General features: G+C 35.8%; 1 protein-coding gene across 2 annotated transcripts; it reads right to left on the bottom strand.

Annotated features, from left to right (window-relative positions):
• Positions 1-8156: 8156 nt before the first annotated feature.
• On the bottom strand, positions 8157-24615 carry LOC136232514 (uncharacterized). 2 transcript variants are annotated; one of them, XM_066021717.1, is made up of 14 exons: positions 24322-24615; positions 23882-24243; positions 22695-22772; positions 21969-22126; positions 21143-21215; positions 18805-18875; positions 18238-18493; positions 15964-16098; positions 15730-15836; positions 15580-15630; positions 11231-11314; positions 10144-10307; positions 8969-9118; positions 8157-8592 (listed from the first exon to the last, which is right to left on the bottom strand). In XM_066021717.1, exons 2-13 carry the CDS (start codon positions 24177-24179, stop codon positions 8971-8973), a joined length of 1623 nt encoding a protein of 540 aa, XP_065877789.1. In that variant the 5' UTR covers positions 24180-24243; positions 24322-24615; the 3' UTR covers positions 8157-8592; positions 8969-8970. The 2 variants fall into 2 exon arrangements, with proteins under 2 accessions (XP_065877789.1, XP_065877790.1); XM_066021718.1 differs by having other exon boundaries at positions 18805-18872.
• Positions 24616-25731: the final 1116 nt, after the last annotated feature.

The raw sequence follows: 25731 nt of genomic DNA, 5'->3' as shown, positions 1-25731 counted from the left end.
TTTGGTTGAATTCAATGTATAACAATTAATGAGAGGGTGAATAGATAATTTGGAGGACTTTTTGTCTAAAAATATTTAGGGATAAGTACACAAAAAATGCATGTGGTTTACACGTTTTACAAACTCGAACCTGTGGGTTTTTTTTTACAAAAAGAGGTCTATGCTAAACGTTTTTAGCAAACATAGCTAAAATTGACTAAAGGTGTTAAAATTTAAAAAGAAAAGAGTTAATTTGGTCCTTATATTTATTTATTTTATAAATTAACCCCCCTAATTATCTAATTATCACAAATAAACCCCAAAATAAAAATAAAAATAAAAAATAACATCTTCTCCATCTCCTTTTAATTTTTGATTTTCATTCTTCTTTCTCTCTCCTCTCTCTCTCTCCTCTCTTCTTCTTCTTCAAAAATACCCACGCTTCAGTCGCCACGTGAAACAATTGCTGCATTCTGTTATTTGCATATATCTTTCCCTTTCATTCAAGTTTATTTGAATATCAAGCAAACTCCGAACCCTAATTTTACCCCTAATTTCAATGGAACAATCCAATCAAACCCATGAAATTGATCAATTAGAAGATAGCTTCTTCGACGCCCTCGACTATTTTCCATTTCGTCCTGGTTCCGTTTCCGATGAGTCAATTCACCCCACTTCAGATTCCACTCCCGGCGAATCATCCTCGTCCGTTTCATCTCCGGCCACCACTTTCTCTCCCACAAGATGCAGATACTCCAATCTAGAGTCCTCATGCATTAGCTCAGACACTATTCAATCTTACAATTTCAATACGAGGTACGAAGAGCTATACAACAAATTTTACCGCGATTTAAAAGAAAATGAGAAGAATTTGGAAGATAGTGTTTTAACTTGGGAGAATCTAGACAGACTCGACTCAGTTGGAGATACAAATAGAGTGAGCGAGGATGATAAGCAGATGGTATCAATTATAGATGATGGAAGGATTAGCGACTCCGACGGTGTGGCTGATGAATTTGGAGACTCACCCTATATGAATTTGTTTGTGTTTATTGCTGGGTTGGTGGTTAAGGCAATTGGTTTCAAAGTTAATTTATTTTTTAGTTTAGAAGAAGAAGAAGAAAGAAAGAAGAATGAAAATAAAAAATAAAAAAGGGATGGAGAAGATGGTATTTTTTATTTTTATTTTTTTATTTTGGGGTTTATTTATGATAATTAGATAATTAGGGGGGTTAATTTATAAAATAAATAAATATAATGACCAAATTAACTATTTTCTCTTTAAATTTTAGCACCGTTTGTCAATTTTGCCTCTGTTTGCTAACGGCGTTTAGCACATACCTCTTTTTGTAAAAAAAAAAAAAAACCACAGGTTCGAGTTTGTAAAACATGTAAACCACATGCATTTTTTTGTGTACTTATCCCAAATATTTATAAGCTCAAATCATTTATTACAGAGAGAAAAACATGCCTTTAGGTAACTTGGTAACCTGCTATAACATGTCATTTAATTATAATATATTAGCTTTTATGGATGGAGACTCACCATTGAGAACTCTTCCATATATATATGTAATGTTATTTAAATTAAAACTTTTATTTTAACTTTTACATATACATATATATAATTTTATAAACTAATTTATATATATAACTATTTTCAAATATATATCCTTAATTAATCGATTCTAACCGTTTGACTTAAATCGTTAACAATCAGACTCGTCATCATTAGAGGTTACTATCTCATTTCCGTTCTTATCAAACTTGGAATGGTTCTTCCCTTTGGACTTGAGACCCGAAGTTTCAAGTATTGCAGACTCAAGAATCTCAGCACTAGAAGAAGTGGAAGTATTGGCTTTGACATCTTCAGATACTTCCTTCTTTAAGGCGTCCCCTTGGAGCATATCCTCCATCATCTGTCTCACATCCTCAACGGTCATCATCCTATCAGGTTCTGTGTAACCCTGACTTGATTCTGAGCTTTCATCTGAATCACTGGCTGACACGCCCTCACAGAAATTCTGAGGCTCCAGCTCGGCTATCGGTTTTCTATTAAGGCGACCTTTGCCCTATCGAGACCAAACTGTGCTTTTTGACGATCCTAAGACAGGCGATGCTTGTCAGATGCTGCCTAAGACCTTTATGCATAATATATGTGATGATATGTTTATGCTATGCTTTTGTGTGTTATGTTATATTTATGTTCTTTTAGTCAAGAACCAAATCGTTTGAATGGATTAACTCAAGACGTTGGACTGACTCTAAGAATATTTGGAAAAACAAGAATAACACACAAGACTTTTCATAAATAAAAGAGGAATGACAAGACAGTATGTATTTATATGAAAATGGAAAGCACATAATATGAAAGGGAAATACGTAATCAAGGACATAAAACAAGAAATGAAGATTGAAGAACATCAGGCAGCAAGAGCGGCAGGTTCTGGAGCAACTTCATTGTTATCTGCGGTTGGGTTGTGGCCCGCCCTTTGAGTTATTCCTTCTAGATGAACACCCAAATGATACACTCGTTCAAAAGTGTTGAGGCCTAGAAGTCGAATTAGTCCATAGAACTCGGGTAAGCAACCGCATAAGAACATGGTGATAAGAGCTGCCATGGAAGGCTGATTCTCGAGTCGTAAGAGGTTTGTCATCCACCTTGTGTAATAATCATGTACACAAGCTCTTTGAATCTCATTGGCATTAGTTGACTCATTATCTCCTCACTCAAAGGAGTGTCAACAGCAGTGGTTTCTGGCATCCTAGACTCCAGTCCTTTATCTTTCATCACATGCCGAAGCTCGCTTTTGATAAGGTTATAAACTTCTTCCTTGAGAGAAGACTCATTTTCCTTCGGCGTCGGCTGCCTTCGATCACAATAATCATGAGATCTAGAAACCTCCAATTTCTTCTGGTGAGCTTCATAGCGACGAATCAGAGATTCGGTGGAATCATGAAGAATGCCTCTATGCCGCTTTGGGGACCTTGATCCTTCTGGCTTTGGAACATGTTTGATGGGCGAAGGCGGATGATGGCGTCTTCGATGTGAAGGGCTTTTATGCCTTCCTTTTGATCTTCCTCTAAGTACCTTTAGCTGAGATTCTTCGGAAAATCCCTGCTTAAGTGCAAGTGACGTACTCGGTATATCTTCAGCTCTTTGGTTAGGCTGAATCACCGGTTGAACTGCAGATTGAACTGTAGGTTGAACTACAGGATGAACGACTGAACTCTGAACATGAACCATTTTCTACGAAAACCGTCCATGTTCACCGCACCAAATGATGTCTTCCTTTCTGAAATGGAATCTCTAACCGTCTTTGATGCTAAAGTCAGATAAGTACTTAAGGAAGTACAAAGTTAACTCAAAAGCAGTTGGATAAGAGAGAATGTTTGTGATTACATACCTGTAGTTCTGATTCTCAAGCTATTTATAGGCAACAATGTGTGTACCTTGACACGTGGCAACGTCTGATTGGGCTTCAAACCCTATCTTTCCATCCCATGCTAAATGAGAATTTTGGAATCCAGAACGGCCATTTGTCCACGTGTCCACTTAGACAGATCCGAAAAGGTTATTCACCGTTAAGTATCCAAATAAGCAAGTATTCATAGACTTTGAAAAGCTTCCCAAATATTGAATTCAGGCCTAAACCGATGTCCAAGCATTCAAGACCCATTTTATTACCACTGTATCAACTGATGATGTGTTTATTAAATACACAATAAATGTCTAAAAGTCAAGAATTAAAAAATAAAGAATATATATATTAAATTATATTGAAAGTTATGACTATTTTTGTCCAAAAAAAATTAACTTAAATTTTGTCAATAAATTGTGATAGCTACTTTCCCACAAAACTATAACTTATAGTTGTTCCTAAAAATAAGTTTTCCACCTTTTAAGAAAAGTAGTTTTGCATTTACCAAACGAGCTCTTTATGTGTAAATACATTTCGCACTTTCCCTTTCTTTTCCACCTATGCATTTTGTCACGGACCGCATAAAATCATCGGAGGAAAGGCCCAAGCCAAATACCCAAAGGGCTAAGAGAAATGATCCAGGGGCAAAACGGTCATTTTACTATTCATCGGGATGTTGTGGGACAAGCCGGTGGACATCGAGGGCATCGGGCCAAACCTATGTGCAATCGTGTACAAAGCAGCCGGGCAACGGGCCAAGCCCGTCCCTGAGCATGGGCAGGAGGGGCGTCTGCCCAAGGCCCATGGACGAGAGAGGGCCCAATTATAGTAATGTATAGTACTAAGAGTTTTAAACTATACTTGATTAAATTAAAAAAAAATATATATTTTGATTAAAAACATTGTCATCAGATTCTTTCCAAATTAAAAACGTTGGAATTAGATTAAATTCAAAAAAAAATTATACTTAATTAAAAACACGAGCATCAATTACCAAATTTTCTAATTTACATCAAATTCTTACCAAATTTCCTAATAATAATATTAAACATCAATTCCCTAATTTATCTCAAAGTTTTTCCATAATTATCTCTCTCACTCATCAATCATAATAAAATTTCTAATTTATCTTCCCCTTCACACTCCAATCTCAAAGAATATTGAATGATATTATCTTTCATCTTCTGTTCATATTCAATTCATTAGCTATATAATCAATTTTGTTCTCTAATCACCCCATTGTGAAACTTCCAATTGCTATTAGCATTTTTTTGTCTTTGAAAAACTCTATCTAATTTTGATTTATTGTGTCTTCATAGGCAATTTGGGAGAAACGCATCAAAATCTTCAAATTTCAAGAACTTGGCCCCTAAAGCCCGTTAAGTGAGATGATTTTCAGATTTGGTTTTTCATTTTTATATTATCATACTTTGTGTCCTGAAAAGCATAAAATATATTAGAACTATTTCATAATTTATTAAATTTGAGAATTTTGCATCTAGAAATGATCAGACATCATTTTATATAAGAAATTTGGTACTTAAAGCAATATAAAATGTTTTTTCATATGCAATATTTTTATTAGATCGTTTATTAGGGTCTCACTTGGTAACTCGCCCCTGGGCCTCTAAAATCTCAGGATCGGCCCTGCAACGGGCCCATGGCCTGCCGGGGGCCAATTTGGCCAACAGAAGGTGCCCCCCATGGTGTGGCTTATACCAACTAGAGGTCCAGGGGCAGTGGACACTATTATGTTCTATTGGACACTCACTTCCCACAAAGGTATCTAGAGGATTCTAAATGCATCCATATTTTATATATGGTTCCTTGGGATCATTATGGAGCTATGATCTTTGGAGAGTGCGGGAAAAATATTAAAGGCAAGAAAAATTGCCATGACGGAAAGTTACGGGCCTGTGCCGAAGCCAACTGACCCGCGTGCGAGCCAGCAGGTAGATTTAACCTCTGTTCGTGCGGGAAGTCCTACCAACTGAACCTCAGGTTGCTGAGCTACGGACCTAGAAAATTCCAGACGAGCCCGGAGCGTGCCAGAATGGGCCAGTTTCGTCCGGAACGTGCCAGATTTGTCCGGGGCATGCCAAAATGTGCCGAAACGTGTCAAAATAGCTCGGAATGTGCGGGAGTAAGCCGGAATGGCCCGGGAAACTTCTAGGGACAACTTAGAAATGTCCCAACTCTTCTTAACCTTTCTTATTTGTTCTTATTCTAGATTTTCTAGGATTTTTATGTGTAAATGTTTCTAGAACCTTCCTAGGGAGCTTATAAATAGGAGTCTATGCCTCATTTGCAAAACACTTAGCAAGTTGAGTGCCTTTGAGAGAGTTCTTTGTAAACTAACCTTTGTAAAACATTATTTTTCTAATAAAAGAGTGTTGCTTCACTTAGACTTGTGCAAGATCCTTATTTTCCATTGCATAATGTTGCCTAGCATTCGCGCTAAGCAATTGAGGTTAAGGCTGAACTAGTAATTGGGGTGAATTTACTAGTGTCGCACGGTCCATAGATAATCGGGAGGCTGTGTCCGTGACAAGTGGTATCAGAGACAAAGGTTGAAAGTGTGACAGAATATACCTACGGATTTCTGATTTACCGACAGAAGCACAATGTCGAAGAGAGTGAGACAGAAGCGACTAGCGTGCACGATGAGCAAAGTAAGAGCAAGAGGGGAAGATTGAGGTCGCGAGACGTCCTTTTCGATATCAACAGTAGGCTGGCAAAAGTAGAGTTTGTCGTAGCCGATGGCCTAGATAAGTTCGAGGCAATTGATCAACGCCTAAAGACACTCGAAGGGGACGAGTTCCAGCAAGAGGTGCTAGCCACAGTCAACAAGGTCACCGTTGATTGTGAGGAACGGGATAAGACCTTAGAACCTGAAGTTGCTTCTCTTAGGCAAGAACTAGAGCGAACTCTTGTCGAGTTAGTCACGACAAAGGAGGAACTAGCCTTGTGCAAGAGGGAAACTGCACATGGCGATGCGTCAACTTCAGGCGCGTTTAGTCCGCAACGACTAGAAGTGCCGAAACCTAAGGCGTATCGTGGTTTGAGAAATTCCAAGGAAATCGACAACTTCCTATGGAGTTTGGAAAAGTATTTTAGGGCACTTGGCATAGCAAACGATGCCAAGATGATCGAGATCGTGCCTCTACTTGCAAGATACGACCATGGTTTGGTGGCGATTGAAGAAGTAAAAGATCCGACGAGGTACGTATTCAATCACTACTTGGGATGATTTTAAACGTGAGCTTAAAGACCAATTCTACCTAGAAGCGGGCAAGCTCGAGAAGATGGCCAAGTTGAGGCATTTGAAGCAACGCGGTGGTTTGCGGGAGTACATCAAGGAATTCTCCGAGATTCTCCTAGAACTACCGAATTATTCGGAGGAGGCCTTCTATCTCTTCCTAGAAGGATAACAACCATGGGCTAGGCTAGAAGTTCAATGCAGAAATGTGAAAGAACTTTCTGCCGCAATTGTTGTAGCCGACTCGTTAGTGGAGTTTGACAAGTCGGAAAGGCAAAGTTTCGGCTACAACAAAGGCAAGAATAGCCAAGATAGTGGAGCCAATGGAAAAAGTGGAGCAGACACCTACGATCATAACAAGACCAACGTCCCAAAACCACAAGATGCCAAAACATTCAAAGGCAAAAATGAGAACTAAGTGGAAAGGCCGCTCAAGTGTTACTTGTGCCGGGGGCCAATTTAACTAAGAGAAGAGAAGGTCCCCCCTATGGTGTGGCTTATACCAACTGGAGGCCCAGGGACAGTGGACACTACTACATTCCATTGGACACTCATTTCCTACAAAGGTATCTAGAGGATTCCAAATGCAACCATATTTTATATATGGTTCCTTGAGATCATTATGGAGCTATGATCTTTGGGGAGTGTGGGAAAAATATTAAAGGCAAGAAAAATTGCCATGACGGAAAGTTACGGGCCCGTGCTGAAACCAACGGGCCCGCGTGCAAGCCAGCAGGCAAATTTAACCTCTGTTCGTGCGAGACAGGCAGGCAGCAGGCCCAGAGGCTGACAGGAGCTGCGAAGGATTGTTGGTAGCTGCGAGGAGTCCTGCCAACTGAACCTCAGGTTGTTGAAATACGAGCCCAAAAAATTCCAGAAGACCCGGCCAGAACATGTCAGAATAGCTCGAAATGTGCGGGAATAAACCGAAATGGTCCGGGAAACTTCTAGGGACAACTTAGAAATGTCTCAAACTCTTCTTAACCTTTCTTATTTGTTCTTATTCTAGATTTTTCTAGGATTTTTATGTGTAAATGTTTCTAGAACCTTCCTAGGAAGCCTATAAATAGGAGTCTAGGCCTCATTTGCAAAACACTTAACAAGTTGAGTACCTTTGAGAGAGTTCTTTGTAAACTAACCTTTGTAAAGCATTCTTTTTCTAATAAAAGAGTGTTGTTTCAGTTAGACACGTGCAAAATCCTTATTTTCCGCTGCATAACGTTGTCTAGCATTCACGCTAAGCAATCGAGGTTAAGGCTGAACTAGTAATTGGGGTGAATTTACTAGTGTCGCACATCGGGAGGCTATGTCCGTGACAATTTTCTTTGGGCGCCTGCTTCTACTGTATTCATTTTTCCATATTAATGTTTGCTTAACGACTAATAAATTTACAAACTTGCACCTTAATTGGCTTTTGAAAAAGCTGACAAATAATTTTCACAAGCTGGGTCCTAAGTATATATATGTTCAAAAAGCTGATTTCATAACAAAGGGAATCTCAAAATAGGGCAAGACTCCAACAAAAAGATGCCTTCAAATTCAAACATTTGCTAAGGCACCAAGACACCAACAGCTTCCAATACAAACAACATTATCAAGTCACTGGTTACATTTTCTGCTGCAGTACAGCTCAAGCCTTGAAAATCCAGAAATTCCCTAAATCTACAAATGTCGAGAAAATCAATTCTAGTCAAGAAGATTGTGATATTAGCCACCAAAATTTATGTCGTTATTCACACATTACAACCATTAATGACTTCGTATATGTATAGGGGATGTTCCGATTTAGGTCTGTTATCTGATAGCTTAATACAAAAGCAACAACAGTATAATTGCATGGGAAGGAGTCCAAGTTCCGCACCTCACCGTAAGCCACAAATCCCCCAATTTATCCTTGGTCTTGTTTTCTTGATTTGATCCCATATAAAATATCTGAATTAAACAACATCAACTTAGAGAAATTTTAATAGATGTTAGATATGAATATGGCTGATAACAAGGTACTAACTGGAGAATGCTACAGAGTAATGAATTTGAAGATATGAACTAGTAGTTTTAACATAGATTTTAGTAATGGATTTCTCCAGTTAACAAATTGAAACTAGTAACTATCTTCTTCTGCTCAGATATTCAAAACGTGGGATTTTTACAACCAAATTTGAAAGAAGCTCATACAGTCCAGAGATCAGTGATCTTAGAAACAACACCAGCTTTGAAAGAGAACTCATGTTAAACCATGTAATGTAAATAGGCATATCAATTGATTGAAAATCAAACTACGAAAGAGATAAACTGTTATTAATTGTACCTTCAAGTTCGAACCCACAATGGTTCCATCGAGAAATGCTTCTCATCTCGGGTATGGGCAGCTTGAGCAACAGGTGGAGTTGCATGCACTGTTATAGGAAGAACCCACTCACTTTTGTCTCGACCATCTACCAGAAGGGGATGATCATATCTGAAAACGAAAATTTTATTAGACATTGGACAAGTATTCAACTACTGTAAATCATGCAATCATTGAAATTTTTAACTCAAACTTTTAGCAATCAAAATATTTTGTTAAAACTTAAGTTTCAATTTTACCAAACGGCACATAATAAACAAATTTTCCAATGTTACTGGAAAATAAAGAGACCAATTTGAGTAGGAATGTACACTATACCAGCTATTTAAGTGGAGGTGCAAGTTTCTTTTATAACCAACAAGGACTACAAAAGGCAAAGCAGAAAAGGAAAACATATAAATACAACAATCTAAGAACTAATTAAATAGGTGGAGGACAGGAACCTAGTAAAAAGCTAATTGGAAAAGTGCCAAATCAGTTGTCTACTTGCCTAAAAGCAAACGACGGACAGAGAGGAAAAAATAGGTTAACAGGTCCACTTGAATGATAAAACATTGGATACAAAAGTCTGCAGGTATTCAACCTTTGGCATTGAAACTCAAACCAACATAACATATAACAGAGACACCATAGTACATAAGTTCCTCTCAGGACTTGGTTGGTATTTTTTTCTGACTACTTCATCACTCATTGCTCATAGTTCTATTCACTGACTGATAAATGATTGGGGAAAAAAAGAAAAGCCAAGGGAAGGAGAAAGGACGAATACTCTAAATGAAGGAAAGAGACTTGGAATACTACTACGATAAGAAAAACAGAAGGATCAGCATCCTGCAATCCAAAGGTGGTTGTCCAGCAAGAATCTAGCAAGTCACTGAAGTGGCATTTTCAAGTGACTTCATCAGTTAGATACATATCTAAATATTCCTTCTGACTCGAGTGTATTATGGTTTTAACTAATTGTCAAAAATGTACTCAAATCCTAGAGACTTCTTTTACTCAAAATTGATGAGAAAACAGAATAGTATTCCCGTAGACTCACAAGCACAGCAGCACCCTTTGACAATAAGTGCAAAACTTGTGTTTAAATATCAAAAGAACCTTTGCAACAATTACAGTAATAAAATATGAAATACCTTTCCCAGTCAACATCCTTTGGGGTCGTGAAAAATTCAAATCGTAGAGCCCATTTCACAGAGACATGTGGAGTGGAAAATGACATGGGCCCATCCATAGGAACTGAAAAGAGAAAGCTAGTCTGCACTAAATCGGCAACAACCTCATGATGATCGCTCTGCACCTACAAGGATCATAAGATATACAACATAAAATAAGATCATAATTGTTTCACTTAGAAATTAAAATAATGTGGGAAGCATTTCATGAAGCAAACATGTATTCTAGGTTCACATTCTACATGCTTGAAGTTCATGACACTATTAGCCTAATCAAAGATTAGTGTCATATTAATGATTTGTTTGGCTTTGCTACATCAAGTTCATATGTCAGAATGCTTCTGTGTTATGATTTCCAAACAATAATTGATTCAAACAAAAAGCACAGAACGTTTGGCATGACTTTCTTCTATTGATAGTCCAAAGAAAAGCTTGGAGAGACCAATGAAAACAAATAGACTAACATAACTCTAAAGATAAAGTGACATACTTTAAAGGGATACAGGTCTTTTACTTTTATAAAATGCATTAGGAGGTCCAGAAAATTTACATTTATATGACACTCAAAAATAATGGAAAATACTCAGATTAAGAACTATACCTAGCTGCAAGATTCAGGACTAATACAGTATATGCTAACAAGTAACATACAAAGGTACCTGCTACTTCAGTCTTGAGATATTCTGCAAGTACTTTTATTTATAGCAAAATGCAATGATAACTCTCTCATCACATGAATTAATTAAAACCAATTAAGAACAGGACAGAACCAAATAAGAAATTAGCTCTAAATCTTCATTCTTCAGATATTGCGAGAGTATGTTTGGTTAAGTAGCCAAACATAAAGTAGATCTAGGTGGAACCTCAGCATTAGACTGCCTATGAAACAGACTGCAATATCAAGCAATAGAAATTGAGTGCGTTATACTTACTGACAGTAACCTTGATTTCACAACACAAGAAATTGGCATCTAAAATGTGGAAGAAAAACAAAACGCATTGGACATCATATATTTCCTCAAAAACTGCAAATGCTCATGTGTCATACCTTTGTAATTGTTGGGGAATTCCTGCGAGAAGGATGAATAAATTGACGATTTATGGTCTCTGAAGTTTCCAACGTTATAGAGACCTACAAGATTATATTTCAAGTCAACTTTCATAACAATATTTTCCAATCAGATCCATTGAGAGACCACAGCATGCAAAATCAACTGTTAGTATAACTCTTCACTAGGTGAAAAACATTCTTCTTTCCCATTCAAAGTTTTATACACATACATCCACAAATCACTATTGTAGGAAAAGGGTCATAAACTTTGTTATTGTAAATAGAGTTGAAGCTCAACTTGACTCGATTAAGCTTTGTTTGTTGATACTAAAACTCAATTCAATCCAAAAATCATTTTACTTGAGTTACACTCAATCGGACTCCATCATAAGAAAGTAAAACTAAACTTCCACAACCTTCATATTATAACAAAATTAAGATTAAGCTCAACTCCGAGCTTAAAATGCCATTTTTATCATATATACTTTCACTGGTAACAGTAAATATCATATAAGATTTCTCAACACAATATCAACATATGAAATTATATAATAAAAAATAATAACCCTAGCTACTCAGGTATTACATATTCAAATTCAATCAATTTGTTACTGAAACTACTTTTGCATTCTTCTAACACAGTCAAGGCAAGTTTGGATAACTAGCTAGCAGAATTGATTATCATGAGCAACAAGACCTAGGTCTTGTTCTTTATTACTTAAGTTATCATATCAGTTCAGTTCAATTCAGCATTCAGTAATTTATCATTATTTATATATAATTTATTATTATTGTTTATAATATATATATATATTATTATTATCATTATTTATTATAATTATTTATATATAATTTAATAAATGTCCCAACTACATTTTAATGCTTTTAATCATCTTCGTGAACTTCTTCATCATCGTCATCTTCATTCTCCGCTCACACTTCATTCCCGGCTCCCACTTCATTCTCCGCTAGACGTGATTGAATGGAAATTTGTATTTGAATAGAAATTTGTATTCATAAGGAAATTTGTATTTAATTTCATAGGCTTTAAATTGTATGTAAATTTGTGTTTGTATGTAATTTGTATTTTTAGTTAAAATTAGACTCATTTTTATTTAATTTCATAGGCTTTTATCAAACCGAACTTTTATTTGATATTCAATTTAGTTTTATCTTGGGATAAGGTACCAAAATAGGCCTATGGTTTTTGGGGAAGTATCAATTTAGGCTCCACGTACAAAATAGCACCAATATAGGCTTAACGTTTAAAAAAGGTATCAATTTAGGCCTCGAGAACGGATTGGACACGTCATTCCTATTACTCCATTAAGTTTTGATTTCTCCCTCCAAACTTAACGGAGTAATATCAACGTCGTGTCTCGTTCCTTTATCGAGGCCTAAATTGCTACCCTTTTTTAGACGTTAAGCCTATATTGGTGTTATTTTGTACGTGGAGCCTAAATTGATACTTCCCTAAAAACCATAGGCCTATTTTGGTACCTTATCCCTTTTATCTTTAATAATATATTTATTTATTTATTATTGTTATTATTATTATTATTAGAACCATTATTATTATTATAAGCTTATTAATGTCTAATATTATCATTAAAATTATTTTAAAGTCTAATATCATCATTATTGTTTCAGTAGCATTCAGTTAAGTTCAGTAGCATTCAGTTCAGTATTCAGTAGCATTCAGTTAAGTTCAGTAGCATTCAGTTCAGTATTCAGTAGCATTCAGTTCAGTTCAATTCAGTAACATTCAGTTCAGTTTTTTTCAGTGACAAAGGACAGAGCCTTGTTCATACAAGGATTTGCTGCTTTTCTATTTTATTGGGAATCATGTTTTTATTGTAGATGCAGAGGGGAACTTTTAAGAGCTAGTTTTAAATGTGATATAACATGACCTTAATCGTATTCTCATACATTCAAATCAGTCACTCTTTTTCTTTCTTTCTTTCTTTCTCTCTTTCTTACTTTCCTTCTTTCTTCTTTGTTTCTTTATTTTCGCTGATTCTTCTGAAGTCTCAAACGTGTTTCCTGGTTACATGTAAAACATTGTCTTTGAAAACCTCATTTTACTATATTTGTGATATTTCAGAATGAAGCCATCAGAACGTTAAATATCCATAATAACAATGAAGCCTTTGAAACTTTACAACTGTCCTTCACCTGTTAGGGCAGTTTATAAGTTTTGGATAATATAGAATTTTAAGGTGTTCCAATTCATGCAGACATGATCATCACCACACAACAACCAATTCCTTTGCAAAAGCTTTAACCAATAACAAATTAGGATAATGTTTCCTCATGCCATGAAATTGCGGGAGAGGATCACTGAACAAAGCTGAAGAAGTTGTGCTAAGGCAATAGAAAATCGGTTTGACTTGATGCTTGAAAGGTTATGAAAGTTATAATATTCTTTTTGTGGAAATTGATGGAAAAATACAGAGTTAATAAAGGACCTACATATGATTTTCATTGACATATGAAAGAGTACTAAGAGAAGTTTTGTGATTAGTGTTATAAAAGAAGATTTCTGTCAAATATATCATTGCAATTAAGGACATGTATAATGGAGTGAACACGATTGTAGGATATATTGTGGTTAAGGACATGTATAATGAAGTAAGCACGATCGGGAGAGCTCCCAATGGGGAATGAAGGGAATTCCTAACTGTTGAGATCAAGAATCAGCTTCAAGTTCTCTTCTTCTTCTTCTTTTTTACTTCAGTAATAGATGAGCTGACGAAGCATATACAAGAGTTACATTGGTGCATGCTATTCGCAAATGACATAATTCTTTTAGAAGAGACTAATGACAAAATAAGGATTTGAAACTATGGCAACAACCTATATGAGAAAGGATTCAAGTTGAGTAGAAGAATATGCATCATCGCAAGTTTTGAAGTAGTAAAGCTAATGTAGATGTTCACCTATCTCTTGGGAAATACCTATTCCTTCATGTAACCAGTTTCGTTACTTGGGATAATTATTCATAGTACAGGAGAAAAGAAGAGGATGTCAGTCATAGAACTATAGTAGGATGGTTGAAATAGAAAGGTGCAAAGTTGCTATTATGTGATACAAATATGTCTATGAAACTGGAAGGAAATTTATTTAGAACAATTTGGCTGGCACTTTCATGGAAGTGACATTTAAGCAGTAAGAAGACAAAATATCGATAAAATAAGGATAGAGATCAACACTTGCAATGGATGAGTGGGCAAACAAAATTAGGTGTGAGTATATTCGAGAGAAGTTAGGTGTGCCACCCATGGAAGGTAAAACAACAAAAAGAAGTTTGAGGTGGTTTAAACATGTTCAACAAACTGGCCGACAAATATTCCTATGCATGTGTGTAAACGTGAGAAATAGAACTAGATATATAACTAAGAAGAGTTGTGGAAGACCAATACTAACTTGAATGGGAATTATTGAAAATGGCCCATGAATATTAGACCATGAAGAAAATCTTTCAAGGAATAGGAATGAATATGAAAGATACCACATAGTCAATCCCAATTTAGTTGTCGTAATGTCTATCAGTTGCTTGAATGCATTATTTGTACCACCTATTATGTGCCTTCTGATTTATCAAATTTGTCATGTCCTGCAATTTGGTCGGTTGGGCACATAATATTTCATCATTTTTTTTGTTGCTCATTTCTGAAATTTAGTCATTTTCATTTGTTGCATAAAATAGAACAGATTCTGTTCAATTACTCGCAAAAAAAAAAAAGATCCCTGCAGAGGTTTCAAGGCAATTTAAACCCTAGACCCCCAATACTTTTTTTTCCCTTTCTTTCAATTTCTTCCACTCTATAAACATTTCATAGTAGGATTTATTTATTTTTTTAAATACTTTCTGAAAGGTTATCTTCCTTCTGATTTATCAAATTTGTCATGTCCTGCCATTTGGTCGGTTGGGCCCATAATATTTCATCATTTTTTTGTTGCTCATTTCTGAAATTTAGTCATTTTCATTTGTTGCAGAAAATAGAACAGATTCGGTTCAATTACTCTCTAAAAAAAATCCCTGCAGAGGTTTCAAGGCAATTTAAACCCTAGACCCCCATTATTTTTTTCCCTTTCTTTCAATTTCTTCCACTCTATAAACATTTCATAGTTGGAATTATTTATTTTTTAAAATACTTTCTGAAAGGTTATCTGTCCTTTTAATAGCTTTTTATCATTTGCATTACCAAGTCCCCCATGTGACTGAAAATAAAAGTATGAAGACTCAATAGAATAGAACAAAAGCTAAAGGCTCAATAAGAAAAAGAAATATTAAAAGTTTAGAAGCCTATAATTGGGTTTTTCTTGTTTCATCTGTTGCTTACCTCAAGGACTCTCCTAGATCCTTCATGGAAAAACGTAAGAGTTCCACCAATCTGTCGGTGAAATAAGTACAATGGAGTGGGGAAACGAAATTAAAATAAATACAAAATTTTGAAAATAATAATAATAAAATAAACTAAGACAGCCATTACCATGTCACTGAAGTAATAAGTGGAATCAGAATTTTTTGGGGAAAACCTCAGCAGCACTTGGTCATCCATCCTGATATTGTAAGACCTTCCTCGAATAAAGCTTTCTGCTGCAGAAAATGTTTGCAAAAAATAAATTTACCAGCAAAGTACCCCAATCAACTATAAGTGGATCTATAAATATATAGAACTTTTCAACATCTGTAGAACAAATAAAATAAAAGTAAGGTAATTTACATGCTGCTGGTTCACTGGGTCCTGTGCCTGGTTCAGAGGATTCCCCTACGGTATCACCCCTAGCTGAGTTTTTCAAGATGTTCTCCTGTTGGTTTGAAGAGACAATAGATGATAATCTTTGGGGTGATGACATATCTGCTTAAAAAGAGGATCTATGCTTCAGAAAGCTGTTTCTTCCACTCAAACAGATATCAGAAATAGTTCTGTATTCGCATTGACAGATGATGCAGAAAGCACAGGCAAGATGATACTAGAACTTCACCAAAAGTGAAATACAATCGGAATTGCTATTTTGAACAAATTACAGAAAGTATAATTCGTACATTCATTTCCAAGCACCTCAGTTGTAGAGAGGTTTCGTGATCTTCTATTTATGCATGATATATTCGAGTACTCTCATTTATTTCAGATGCCAGAGAGCAATATTCAGAAGCACCAGTTCTTTCCAATTCCACTGGCTGGTTTGCTTTGGAAGTTGAATGCCTTGTTTACCCACAGAAAGATTTTGGTTTTCCACACCACGCACATGCACACAACATATATACACACACATACACATTTGTGTGCGTTATGAAACAAGAAAACCCATTCACTGGGGGGAATTAGTCCCTACTAATCCTAAAAAGATGCATTCTTTTTTGCCTTGCTCCCAAGTAATTTACATTATCAACTAAGGTTACATTCTAATGGAAATACAAATATTCTGAAAATAACATTGGAAGAGCAAAGAGGATTTTCGTTTTTCACTATCGGGAGCCAGCTATATTTAACTCCGAAAAAGCTAGGTCAACCTGTCTAGTAAACCAAAACTCATTAGCCATTAGCTTTACATTAAAATAATATTCTCATAATTATAATCTGTCTGCATAATCCTAAAATTCACTTCATAATAGATATATCTACTCAATTATTTGTAATTTTCTAAACATTTATTATTATTATTATTATTATTATTTAATTTGTATAACAGAATGAAGTAAGGATCGAACCTATCTATGATATATTAAATTTTCCTTAATTGCCATTTAACATATAGAAAACTAACAAAATTTTACCAAACACTATATTTATCAACTATCAGTTATCAATAACCTCTAGTAGCTATTAATTATTACCAACAGCTAGACCAACCATACCCAAAGTAATTTACCGGAAACAGTTTAGCATTTAACTATCACAAAGATGGTAGCAATGCAGTGCTAATGATGGGTGGGTCAAGGTATTGGCAGCAGCACCAGTACTATGGGAAACAACAGCAATCACATAGGAAGATTAGCAGTCCTATTTTTGTATGGCTGCAAATGTAGCCATGGTAATGACCTCCATAGTTGTGACTGTGAGTGGAGAGATAGAGCGGTGGGATCTGAAGGTGGTGTCTATCTCATTTTTATCAATAGCAGTGATGTCCTTGTGCCTATGCTAATGCCAGACAGAAGTGTGAGAAGTGAGTGGAAATAAATAAAAGCTTTGCAGAAGAGCACGGAAAAAAAAAACTAGTAATGAATTCCAATGAGTTTAACACCAAAGATTTAAAAAATGGAAAATAATTTCAATTTTCTAAGAGCTGAGAAAACTACAGGAGCTAAACAGAAAAAATTCAGGTTTCTATTTGTGCAAAATACTACTCTTGAGCATAAAACCATAATTCCATAAGTAATCCTACAGCTTCTTCTAAGGTCAGGAGACCTGCATTCTGTCATGATTATGCGATAGAAGCATCAGACAAAACAAATTGTCATAGGCAGACAGGACAAATAATCAACTAGTCTTTAAAGTAGTGAGAGTAATGGCCATCCTTTGATCTCTTGGTCCATCAGTCATCCCATGGAGCAACAAAACAGGAATATTAGATATTTAATGAAAAAGGTTCAGAGAAGACTCCTTATTAACCCAACCAGCAGACTTTAGGAGAACGGGAAAGATCTTAGAAATGGATAATTTCCACAATGGACTAGCCTGTTTAGCTAGAATGCAATTCTGGAATTTGAAAGATGAAAGATCACTATTTCTATTTGCAGCACAGAAACGTGCTGTCCTCAACAATGTCATGAAAATCTTGGAAACTGGAGTTTGTATTCTATCAATATTCACGAATTCTGGAAGGGTATTGTCCACTAACATCTTTGTTTCTTTTTAATTCCAGTTAAGGAGTCTTTTTCGACCATTCAGCGTCACTTATTCCTTACTTCTTAATATGTTATCTTTTCTAATCTAGAAAGAATATAAAAAATTATCACATAGGGACATAAACACTGATTTAGTACACACTTTTACCTGCACCAGAATCATATAAAACCTCAGCCACAGATACTTGAGGAAGAGCAAGAGTTGATGATAAGCTACTACGTCCTTCAATATATGAAGGATCCTTCGTCAATGACCTTGCTGCAAATGATTGCAGGGACAAAGAACTTCCAAAGGCCTTGTGTATTTTATCTTTAGAGGGATTGTAGGAAGAAACAGAAGATATTTCATCTTTGGAACTGTCATAACCTTCCTCAATCCCATCATCTATATCATTTGCTCTAGCCTGTCAAAAAAAAAAAAAAAAATTCAGAGTATGTAATTTAAAATATGCATCACATCAAATGAAATTGCAATACAACTATGTTGCACGCAAACGGAAACGGATACCGGGAACGTTATTTCTAAGAAAATTAGCTAGGAAACGACGTTAACGGAAAAGAAATGGAAACTGACACGGAAACGCTAATGAAGAAGAGTTTCCGTGCAACATAGCAGTACAACGGCAACCAAATACATACTCTTAACACTTATATACACATTTAATGTACATAACTACATATTCATTCAGAATAGACTACATGACAAACTGCATACCCATTCAGAATCTCCATCCACTGATTTCCAGTATGCATCCAGTTGGAGGGTTGTAGGAGGAACAATCCCTGCTAATAGTGAAGAAATCAATAAGCTGATGTTAATCTCCAGAACATGAAAACTTGTTAGATCTATATTTCACAAAAAAAAATTGGCATGCAACATTTCTGCTAAAGAAAAAGCTAGAGTGCATAACAAAGATTTCACTCAACCCAAATGGATTAAAGCTGAAACTTTATAGTAATATGACAATCCCTGATCTATCCATAAATAGAGTTGAGACAAGAATTTGAAGGTTGCAACTTAGGAACATGGTTCCTGCCAAAATTCATGAAATCAAAGAACTAAAAAAGCAATGAAAAGAAAAACAAAAATCAAGGGGAAAAAGATGAGACATCATAGTCTGCACAATCTATGAGCGCCCATCTAAGTTTTACTCATTGACAAAGTGGATATAACAGCATTCACATCTCATCAAGCAATGAATGAAAGGACAAGGTTTTAATCCCAATAACAACTGTATAAAACTAGCATGTTCCATCATGAATTTCAACTTAAATATTTCTCCGACCATTGGAAAATCATGCTTACTAGCAGAGTACTTATTAATCCATCTGCAAGATGGAATCCTATTGAAACCAAAGTTCTCTAGAAGTTTTTTTATGCAAGCGAAAGGAGTCTAAATCTCCACTGAGGTTAACTCCTCAAGTTTCTGGCTATTCAAATTTTCAAGTTATATGCCAAAAGAATAACTTATTCTTCCAAATTAATGCACAAGCAGCTTCTTCCAAGCTAAATTCAAGTCAGTGTATACAACTTCCCAAACATAGTTATTAAAGGCGCACTCAGACGCAAGGGGGTCATGGAGCCTAGATGCAAGGCTCAACCACGTGCCTAAGCAACACAAGGCGCACTAATAAAAAATAATATACAAAATCATATATAACAAGAATTCACATTTATAAAACGCAACAAATAGTCAAATACTAAATCATATCCAATTATTCTATAATCTTAATCATAAAACCCATGAAATAAATTCCAAATTAACTACTAACTCTTCCACAATTATAATTCATAATAAAAATTCTAAATATAAAGACTAAAGTTCAACCAAACCCTAAATTAATTAACTAATACTCTAATAACTACTTTTCATCAAGACTAAAGTCTACATTTGTGATATTTTTAAACTCTTCAAAATGGAGCAGATTTTTGTTTGTTCTTTCCAATATTTCTATCGTCCAAATCTTCTTTCCTTTTCATGTATTTCTTTTTATTCTAAATTGATTTCAGCCATAGATCATATAGATAGGAAAAGGCTAAGATTAAAACATCCTATTTTTAACTTGGAACCCTAAAACACTGGGGTGTATAACCTTTACCTATTTTCACACTTTGGTGTACAACCAAAAATTTGTCGCACTAAATTGTACAACCTTCAAGTGACCTCCCACTAAAGTGTACAGCCGGTTTTTGTGACCGGTCAATGCAAGTCAAAGTTGTCACATCAGCATTTTTCATTGTAGCATTAAAAAAAGTGGGAGCCACTCTTTATGAAATTACTAAAATAGTCTTATCCTTATAAAAAAAAAAAGGGCGGCCCGGTCGCATTACGCGTCCCCGCTGAGCGAGGGTCCGGGGAGGGGTCCCACCACAAGGGTGTATTGGGGGCAAGCCTTCCCTTGCCAATTTAATTGGCAAGAGGCCGCTCCTAAGACTCGAACCCGTGACCTCTGGTCACACGGCAACAACGTTTTTACCGTTGCGCCAAGGCTCGCCCTCTAGTCTTATCCTTATAGAATTACTAAAATAACCTCATCTTCTTCCTTCAACTCTTCTCCCTTGTAGAGAGAGAGAAGAGTTGAAGGAAGAAGATGAGGTTAATTTAGTAATTCTATAAGGACAAGGCTATTTTAGTAATTTCATAAAGAGTGGGTCCCACTTTTTTTAATGCTACAGTGAAAAATGCTGATGTGACAACTTTGACTTGCATTGACCGGTCACAAAAACCGGTTGTACACTTTAGTAGGAGGTCACTTGAAGGTTGTACAGTTTAATGTGACAAATTTTTTGTTGTACACCAAAGTGTGAAAATAGGTAAAGGTTGTACACCACGTATGTAATTTACCCTAAAACACTGTGTAGCTTCTAAATTTGCGCCTAGGCGCACTCAAGCGCTCGCCTCTTGAACAGACCCCCCTTTTGGCTTCTCAGGTGACATTGCCTAAAGCCTTGAGCCTTTTGAGCCTGAGGCATGCCTTTAATAGCTATGTTTTCGATATTAACTCTTCCTTCCTCTGAGGCTCAAATCAAATATAACAAGGAACCCACTCACCATCATTTTGTCCTTCCATTAGCAGGCCATTGCTCTTCTGAGTAACCCATAACTGCAACGATACACGTGCTTCCTACAAGAATTTAAAAACCACATGAAAACATACAACCAATATAGAAAAGCAATTACATCGAGAATAATAAAAAAGAGATAATGTATCTAGCAAACTCTGCATACCAATGCATGAGTAATTATAATTATCTTGGAATGAGCCCAATGAACCCCCTTCTAGATTTTTCTTATTCAAACACATAAATAGGAGAGAATAGGTACTAGGGAGATAATCATACACAATAAGATATATGAAGCCAAAAACAAGAAGTGGAACTTGTATAACACATATTGAAAATATTATATATATAAAAACAAAACAAAATAAAAATATGCATGAGACAAGTACCCATAGAATACTAGAATAAAGATCATTTGTCATCAAAACATTATCGTAGCACTTGTAAACAGTATAATATTTAGACTTTGAGAGGAACAAATTTGGCATTGTATCAAGTTCATGGTAAAAATCAATTAGCAAAGATTGCAAACAAATACAGGCACAAGAATGAAGATCATGATTTGAAGTTCAGTTACAGTAACAAAGAGATTAAAATCCAATGTATATATAAAATGCAAGAAATAACATTTATCAAGAAAGTGTGATGAAGAACTAATCATTTCAATGGCTTAATAAGAGAATAAGATGCAATGAACAACCTTCACAATAACATACAACACTCAAAATAAAAATTTAAAAAATCAACCTTCAAATCATTTATAATTAAGTAAACTCGTTTTCTTTCAGAAAAAAAAATATTAATAATAAACTCACCAATTCAATGGGGTCCTTTGATGACTCTCTATCGGACATACCATTTTCCAATAGCAGCCATCGACCAAATAGAGTACCCTTTACATAGTAAAGATAGCGAATGGCCGAACCTCGATAAGATGGTGGAATAATGCTAGGCAGTAAAGTTCGCACGACATCTGTAGGTTGTATCAAGTATTTAGTACATCAATTCCACCATCTATTAGCTAAATGGCATTTAACTTGGAAAAGTGATCAAATACTAACTATACAAATTGAACATCAATTCAAATATGAGCAGAATCATAAGTACATCATTTGAGGATTATTAACTATACAGCGATTCTCAAGAAATAATTTAATGCATGAAGCAGTTTGTTGGAGAATTATTCACCAGTAAGGAACAGAAGGCAAAATTAGCGAATTTGAGTATAAAAATGAAATTCAAGTAAGGATAAGGAGCACCCTGTTACTTACCTTTCCAGGCATGATGATATCGAATCATATTCTGAGGTACATTAGGGGATTTGAATCAAAAAAACTTAGTTTCAAAAGTGCACTAACTATTGAGTATAGTATTAAAAAGGCAAAAAAAAATAATAATTTTTTATCTGCACGAGATTTTACAAGGTTGAGATTATATTAGATTAAGTAAAAGAGCTAGGAAAAGATAAGGAAAACAAAGCCTAAAAAGTCATCCACATTAGGTGATGATGAGAAATAAATACAACGAAAACCTCAGCTTACATGTTTTTTTTGCACCCGAGGACAAAATCTGATTTGAAATTAATGATGTTGTTGAGCAGTCCATGAAAATATATTCACCTAAAATTGGACATAAAGGAAAATTATCAATAGATTTATAAGAAAAACTTATATATACATATATATCAGAAGATGTTGCAGAATACAATTCTTTCAGAAGACTACAATTTCTACCTTCTTTCTTCAATAACTGTTGTCCATATAACATCTTTCAGATAACACGTTAAATACCAACCTAAATTCAACAGCTACTGTCTGCAACTCATATTTTAATATGGGGCAGCTCCACTTTTCATTATCACAAAGACAATATTTTTCCAAATCCTATTTATTATAATAAACGAATTTCACAAAAACTGTATCTTTAATTACTTTAATGTTGCAAATTACATACAAATTCCAAAACAGTAGCATAATTACATAGAACTGAGATTGTTTGATTCTTAAGCATGTTTGCTTGGATTTCAGAATGCTAATCTAACACTCTAAACTACAATTAATTGATAATCCAGATGATGATATACATTATTTGAAGCACAGCAATTGCTGGTAAAATTTAGTTGAAAAGATGGAAAATCGAATAAAAGAGAGACAGACAGAAGGATGAAACTGAAGATCATTGTACTGCTCTTATAGCTTTGTAGGTGTGAAATAAAAAGAACTGAAAAAAATGAATGTGAGAAAGTAGCAACATGATGCAATAATCAATTCTCAACAAGGTAAGCCGGAAATTGAATGAACTTTCAATTCCTCATAAAACAGAAGGATATAATATAAATCTATCATTAATCCTCTAACTCCACTTCATCTCTAAACAAGGGAAAAACTGACCTCAACATGGTTTCCTGCCTTTTTCAATCCTCCAGCTCTATACTTCTTTAGTTTAACACATTACTAAAAATGCCAACAACTAAATGGAAAAGTACTATAAGGTTTCATATATCAAGAAAGCAAACCATGCGTGATAAACAACCAAAACATTCCTTTCAGGCTATTTTTTGTTCTCAAAATTCTATCATTTATAATTTGTGGCAATTCACAGATACACAAATTACCAAATCTACAAAGGCAAGATACAAAATGTAAGTAGTCAGGAAATAAACAAAAATCATAATGATTTCAGGATACAAACAAACACTGAATTTGAACTTATAGAGATGCTTACAAACCTCTTCGCTGTCTGGATCCAGACAATGGCTTTTGAGTGGCAAACCACTGAGGATCCAACTTTTCCACGCCTTTAATTTCAAAGCCAAGTTTTTCAATTAATAGTGAACATAGCATACTTTCCGATGCACCATTGCTGGGGAAGGATACCTCAATAGTAACAAAAATGGAATCACCAGGTCTATATACATCTTTATCTGTTTGAAGTTTTATTGTGGGCGAAAAATCAGTTTTCACTGAGGAATAATTAATCTTTGCAGATCCTCCACCCCCGAATATCGAAAATTTACTTTTCAACATTTGTTGCTATTACTTCAGTTCTTCCCAAATTTAAAAATGCTCTAATAACAATGACGACATTATCCTGCAAACAGCAAAGCCAAAAGATATCAGAAATTACATTGACGACTACCGAAGAGATGTGACAATGGTGTGCGGCGACCTTAGAAAGCCTCTGATGGTTTTCACGCTCGCTGCTAGAACACGGATTGGTCGGATCAAGCCAAGACTGGCGACCTCAGTGAACTCAGTTTGCTTTCGAATTTCGATTTTCCGTTTAAAGAAGCGACGATGAGAGTGGTGATCGGATCTCGGACTAACAACGGTAGTCACGTCGATGATGACGAGATGACTGAATGCCGTGGCAACAGTTCGAACTTCCGCAAGCAACTATAGAGGTAAGTGAGAAACATCGGCAGTAGATAGAGAGAAGGGGATGTTACCTCATTGTCAAACGGCGCCGGTTGGAACGGTGAAAAATTTATAACCAAAAATCCAAAATATTAAAAACATTTTCGTTAAAACTATTTTTTTTAGGAATAATGCTTTATTAATAACGAATAGAAGCATCCCTAATCAGGATACTTTCAATAAGTACATGAATAAAAAAATGAGTAAAAAAATTAGCATAGAAATAAGCGTTTCGGCTCATAGCATGAGCCGCTTCGTTCGCTAATCTTGAGACAAACACCACCGAATAGTTTGGGTGGCTGTTAATAAGAGATCGTATATCTTCGATAACAAGTCCAAATTCCATTAGATCTCGCTTCTGTGAACTGATTTGGTTAACCACTATCATCGAGTCAGTTTCAAAAGTGACATTTTGAAAACTCAGTGACCCAATCCAAATTATACTTTCTTTTAGGGCGAGAGCTTCTGCCAGACGTACAGATGCACGCCCTTTAGAATGTCCGCTATAACCCGCCACGAAGTTCCTATTACTGTCCCTCAACACTGCTCTCGCACCAATTTCCGCTTTCGCATCGAAAATAGCTGTATCTGTGTTGCATTTTAGGTTTCCTACACTTGGTCTTTTCCACCTGACGTCACGATTTTCCTCTTGTACTCGCTCCAGCTCGCATTTGACTCCTGAGTAGTTATTGTTGTCCGAAGTCCCAACATTTCTTGCTGTTTCTTCGGCCTAGTCTGCTGCCATACCTTCTCCCTCCTCCGCATTCGCCTCCAGCGTGACAGCATTTCCTACACAAAACAAAAAACCAGTAGCTGCGTTTCTGGGCATCGCGCATGAACTCGATGTTGCATCAGCATCATTTCTACCCACAAATTCGACAGAGGCGTTATCCAGCTCCCTTGCTCTTCTCGTCAGCGTCTGGTTCAAAACAATTACATCAGGTATCGTTCTATCAGCACCTGCATTTCTTGATCAATCACCTACTGTATTTCCCAGAACTACATAATTTCTGTCCCGCTGACTACCTTTTGGGCTCGACTGCCTTTCCCTCCCTCCCGAGTTGCTCACTCCCGTACTGCCCCTACTCCTTGCCACTCCTTTAGCTTCTCGATCCCTTTCCTTTTTTGCTCCATGTACCGCTACCCAATCCTCCATAAATTT

The sequence above is a fragment of the Euphorbia lathyris genome, chromosome 6, assembly GCF_963576675.1.
Source record: "Euphorbia lathyris chromosome 6, ddEupLath1.1, whole genome shotgun sequence".
NCBI lineage: Eukaryota > Viridiplantae > Streptophyta > Magnoliopsida > Malpighiales > Euphorbiaceae > Euphorbia > Euphorbia lathyris.
This window is presented reverse-complemented; position numbering and strand designations above follow the sequence as displayed.

Excerpts from the sequence above, each read along its gene's own strand:
- LOC136232514 (XM_066021717.1), bottom strand. The coding sequence starts at position 24,179 with ATGTTGAAAAGTAAATTTTCGATATTCGGGGGTGGAGGATCTGCAAAG. Across the intron at positions 22,773-23,881 it reads TGGATCCAGACAGCGAAGAG|GTGAATATATTTTCATGGAC; the intron begins GTTTGTAAGCAT and ends GTCCAATTTTAG. Across the intron at positions 15,631-15,729 it reads CTTATTACTTCAGTGACATG|ATTGGTGGAACTCTTACGTT; the intron begins GTAATGGCTGTC and ends TTTCACCGACAG.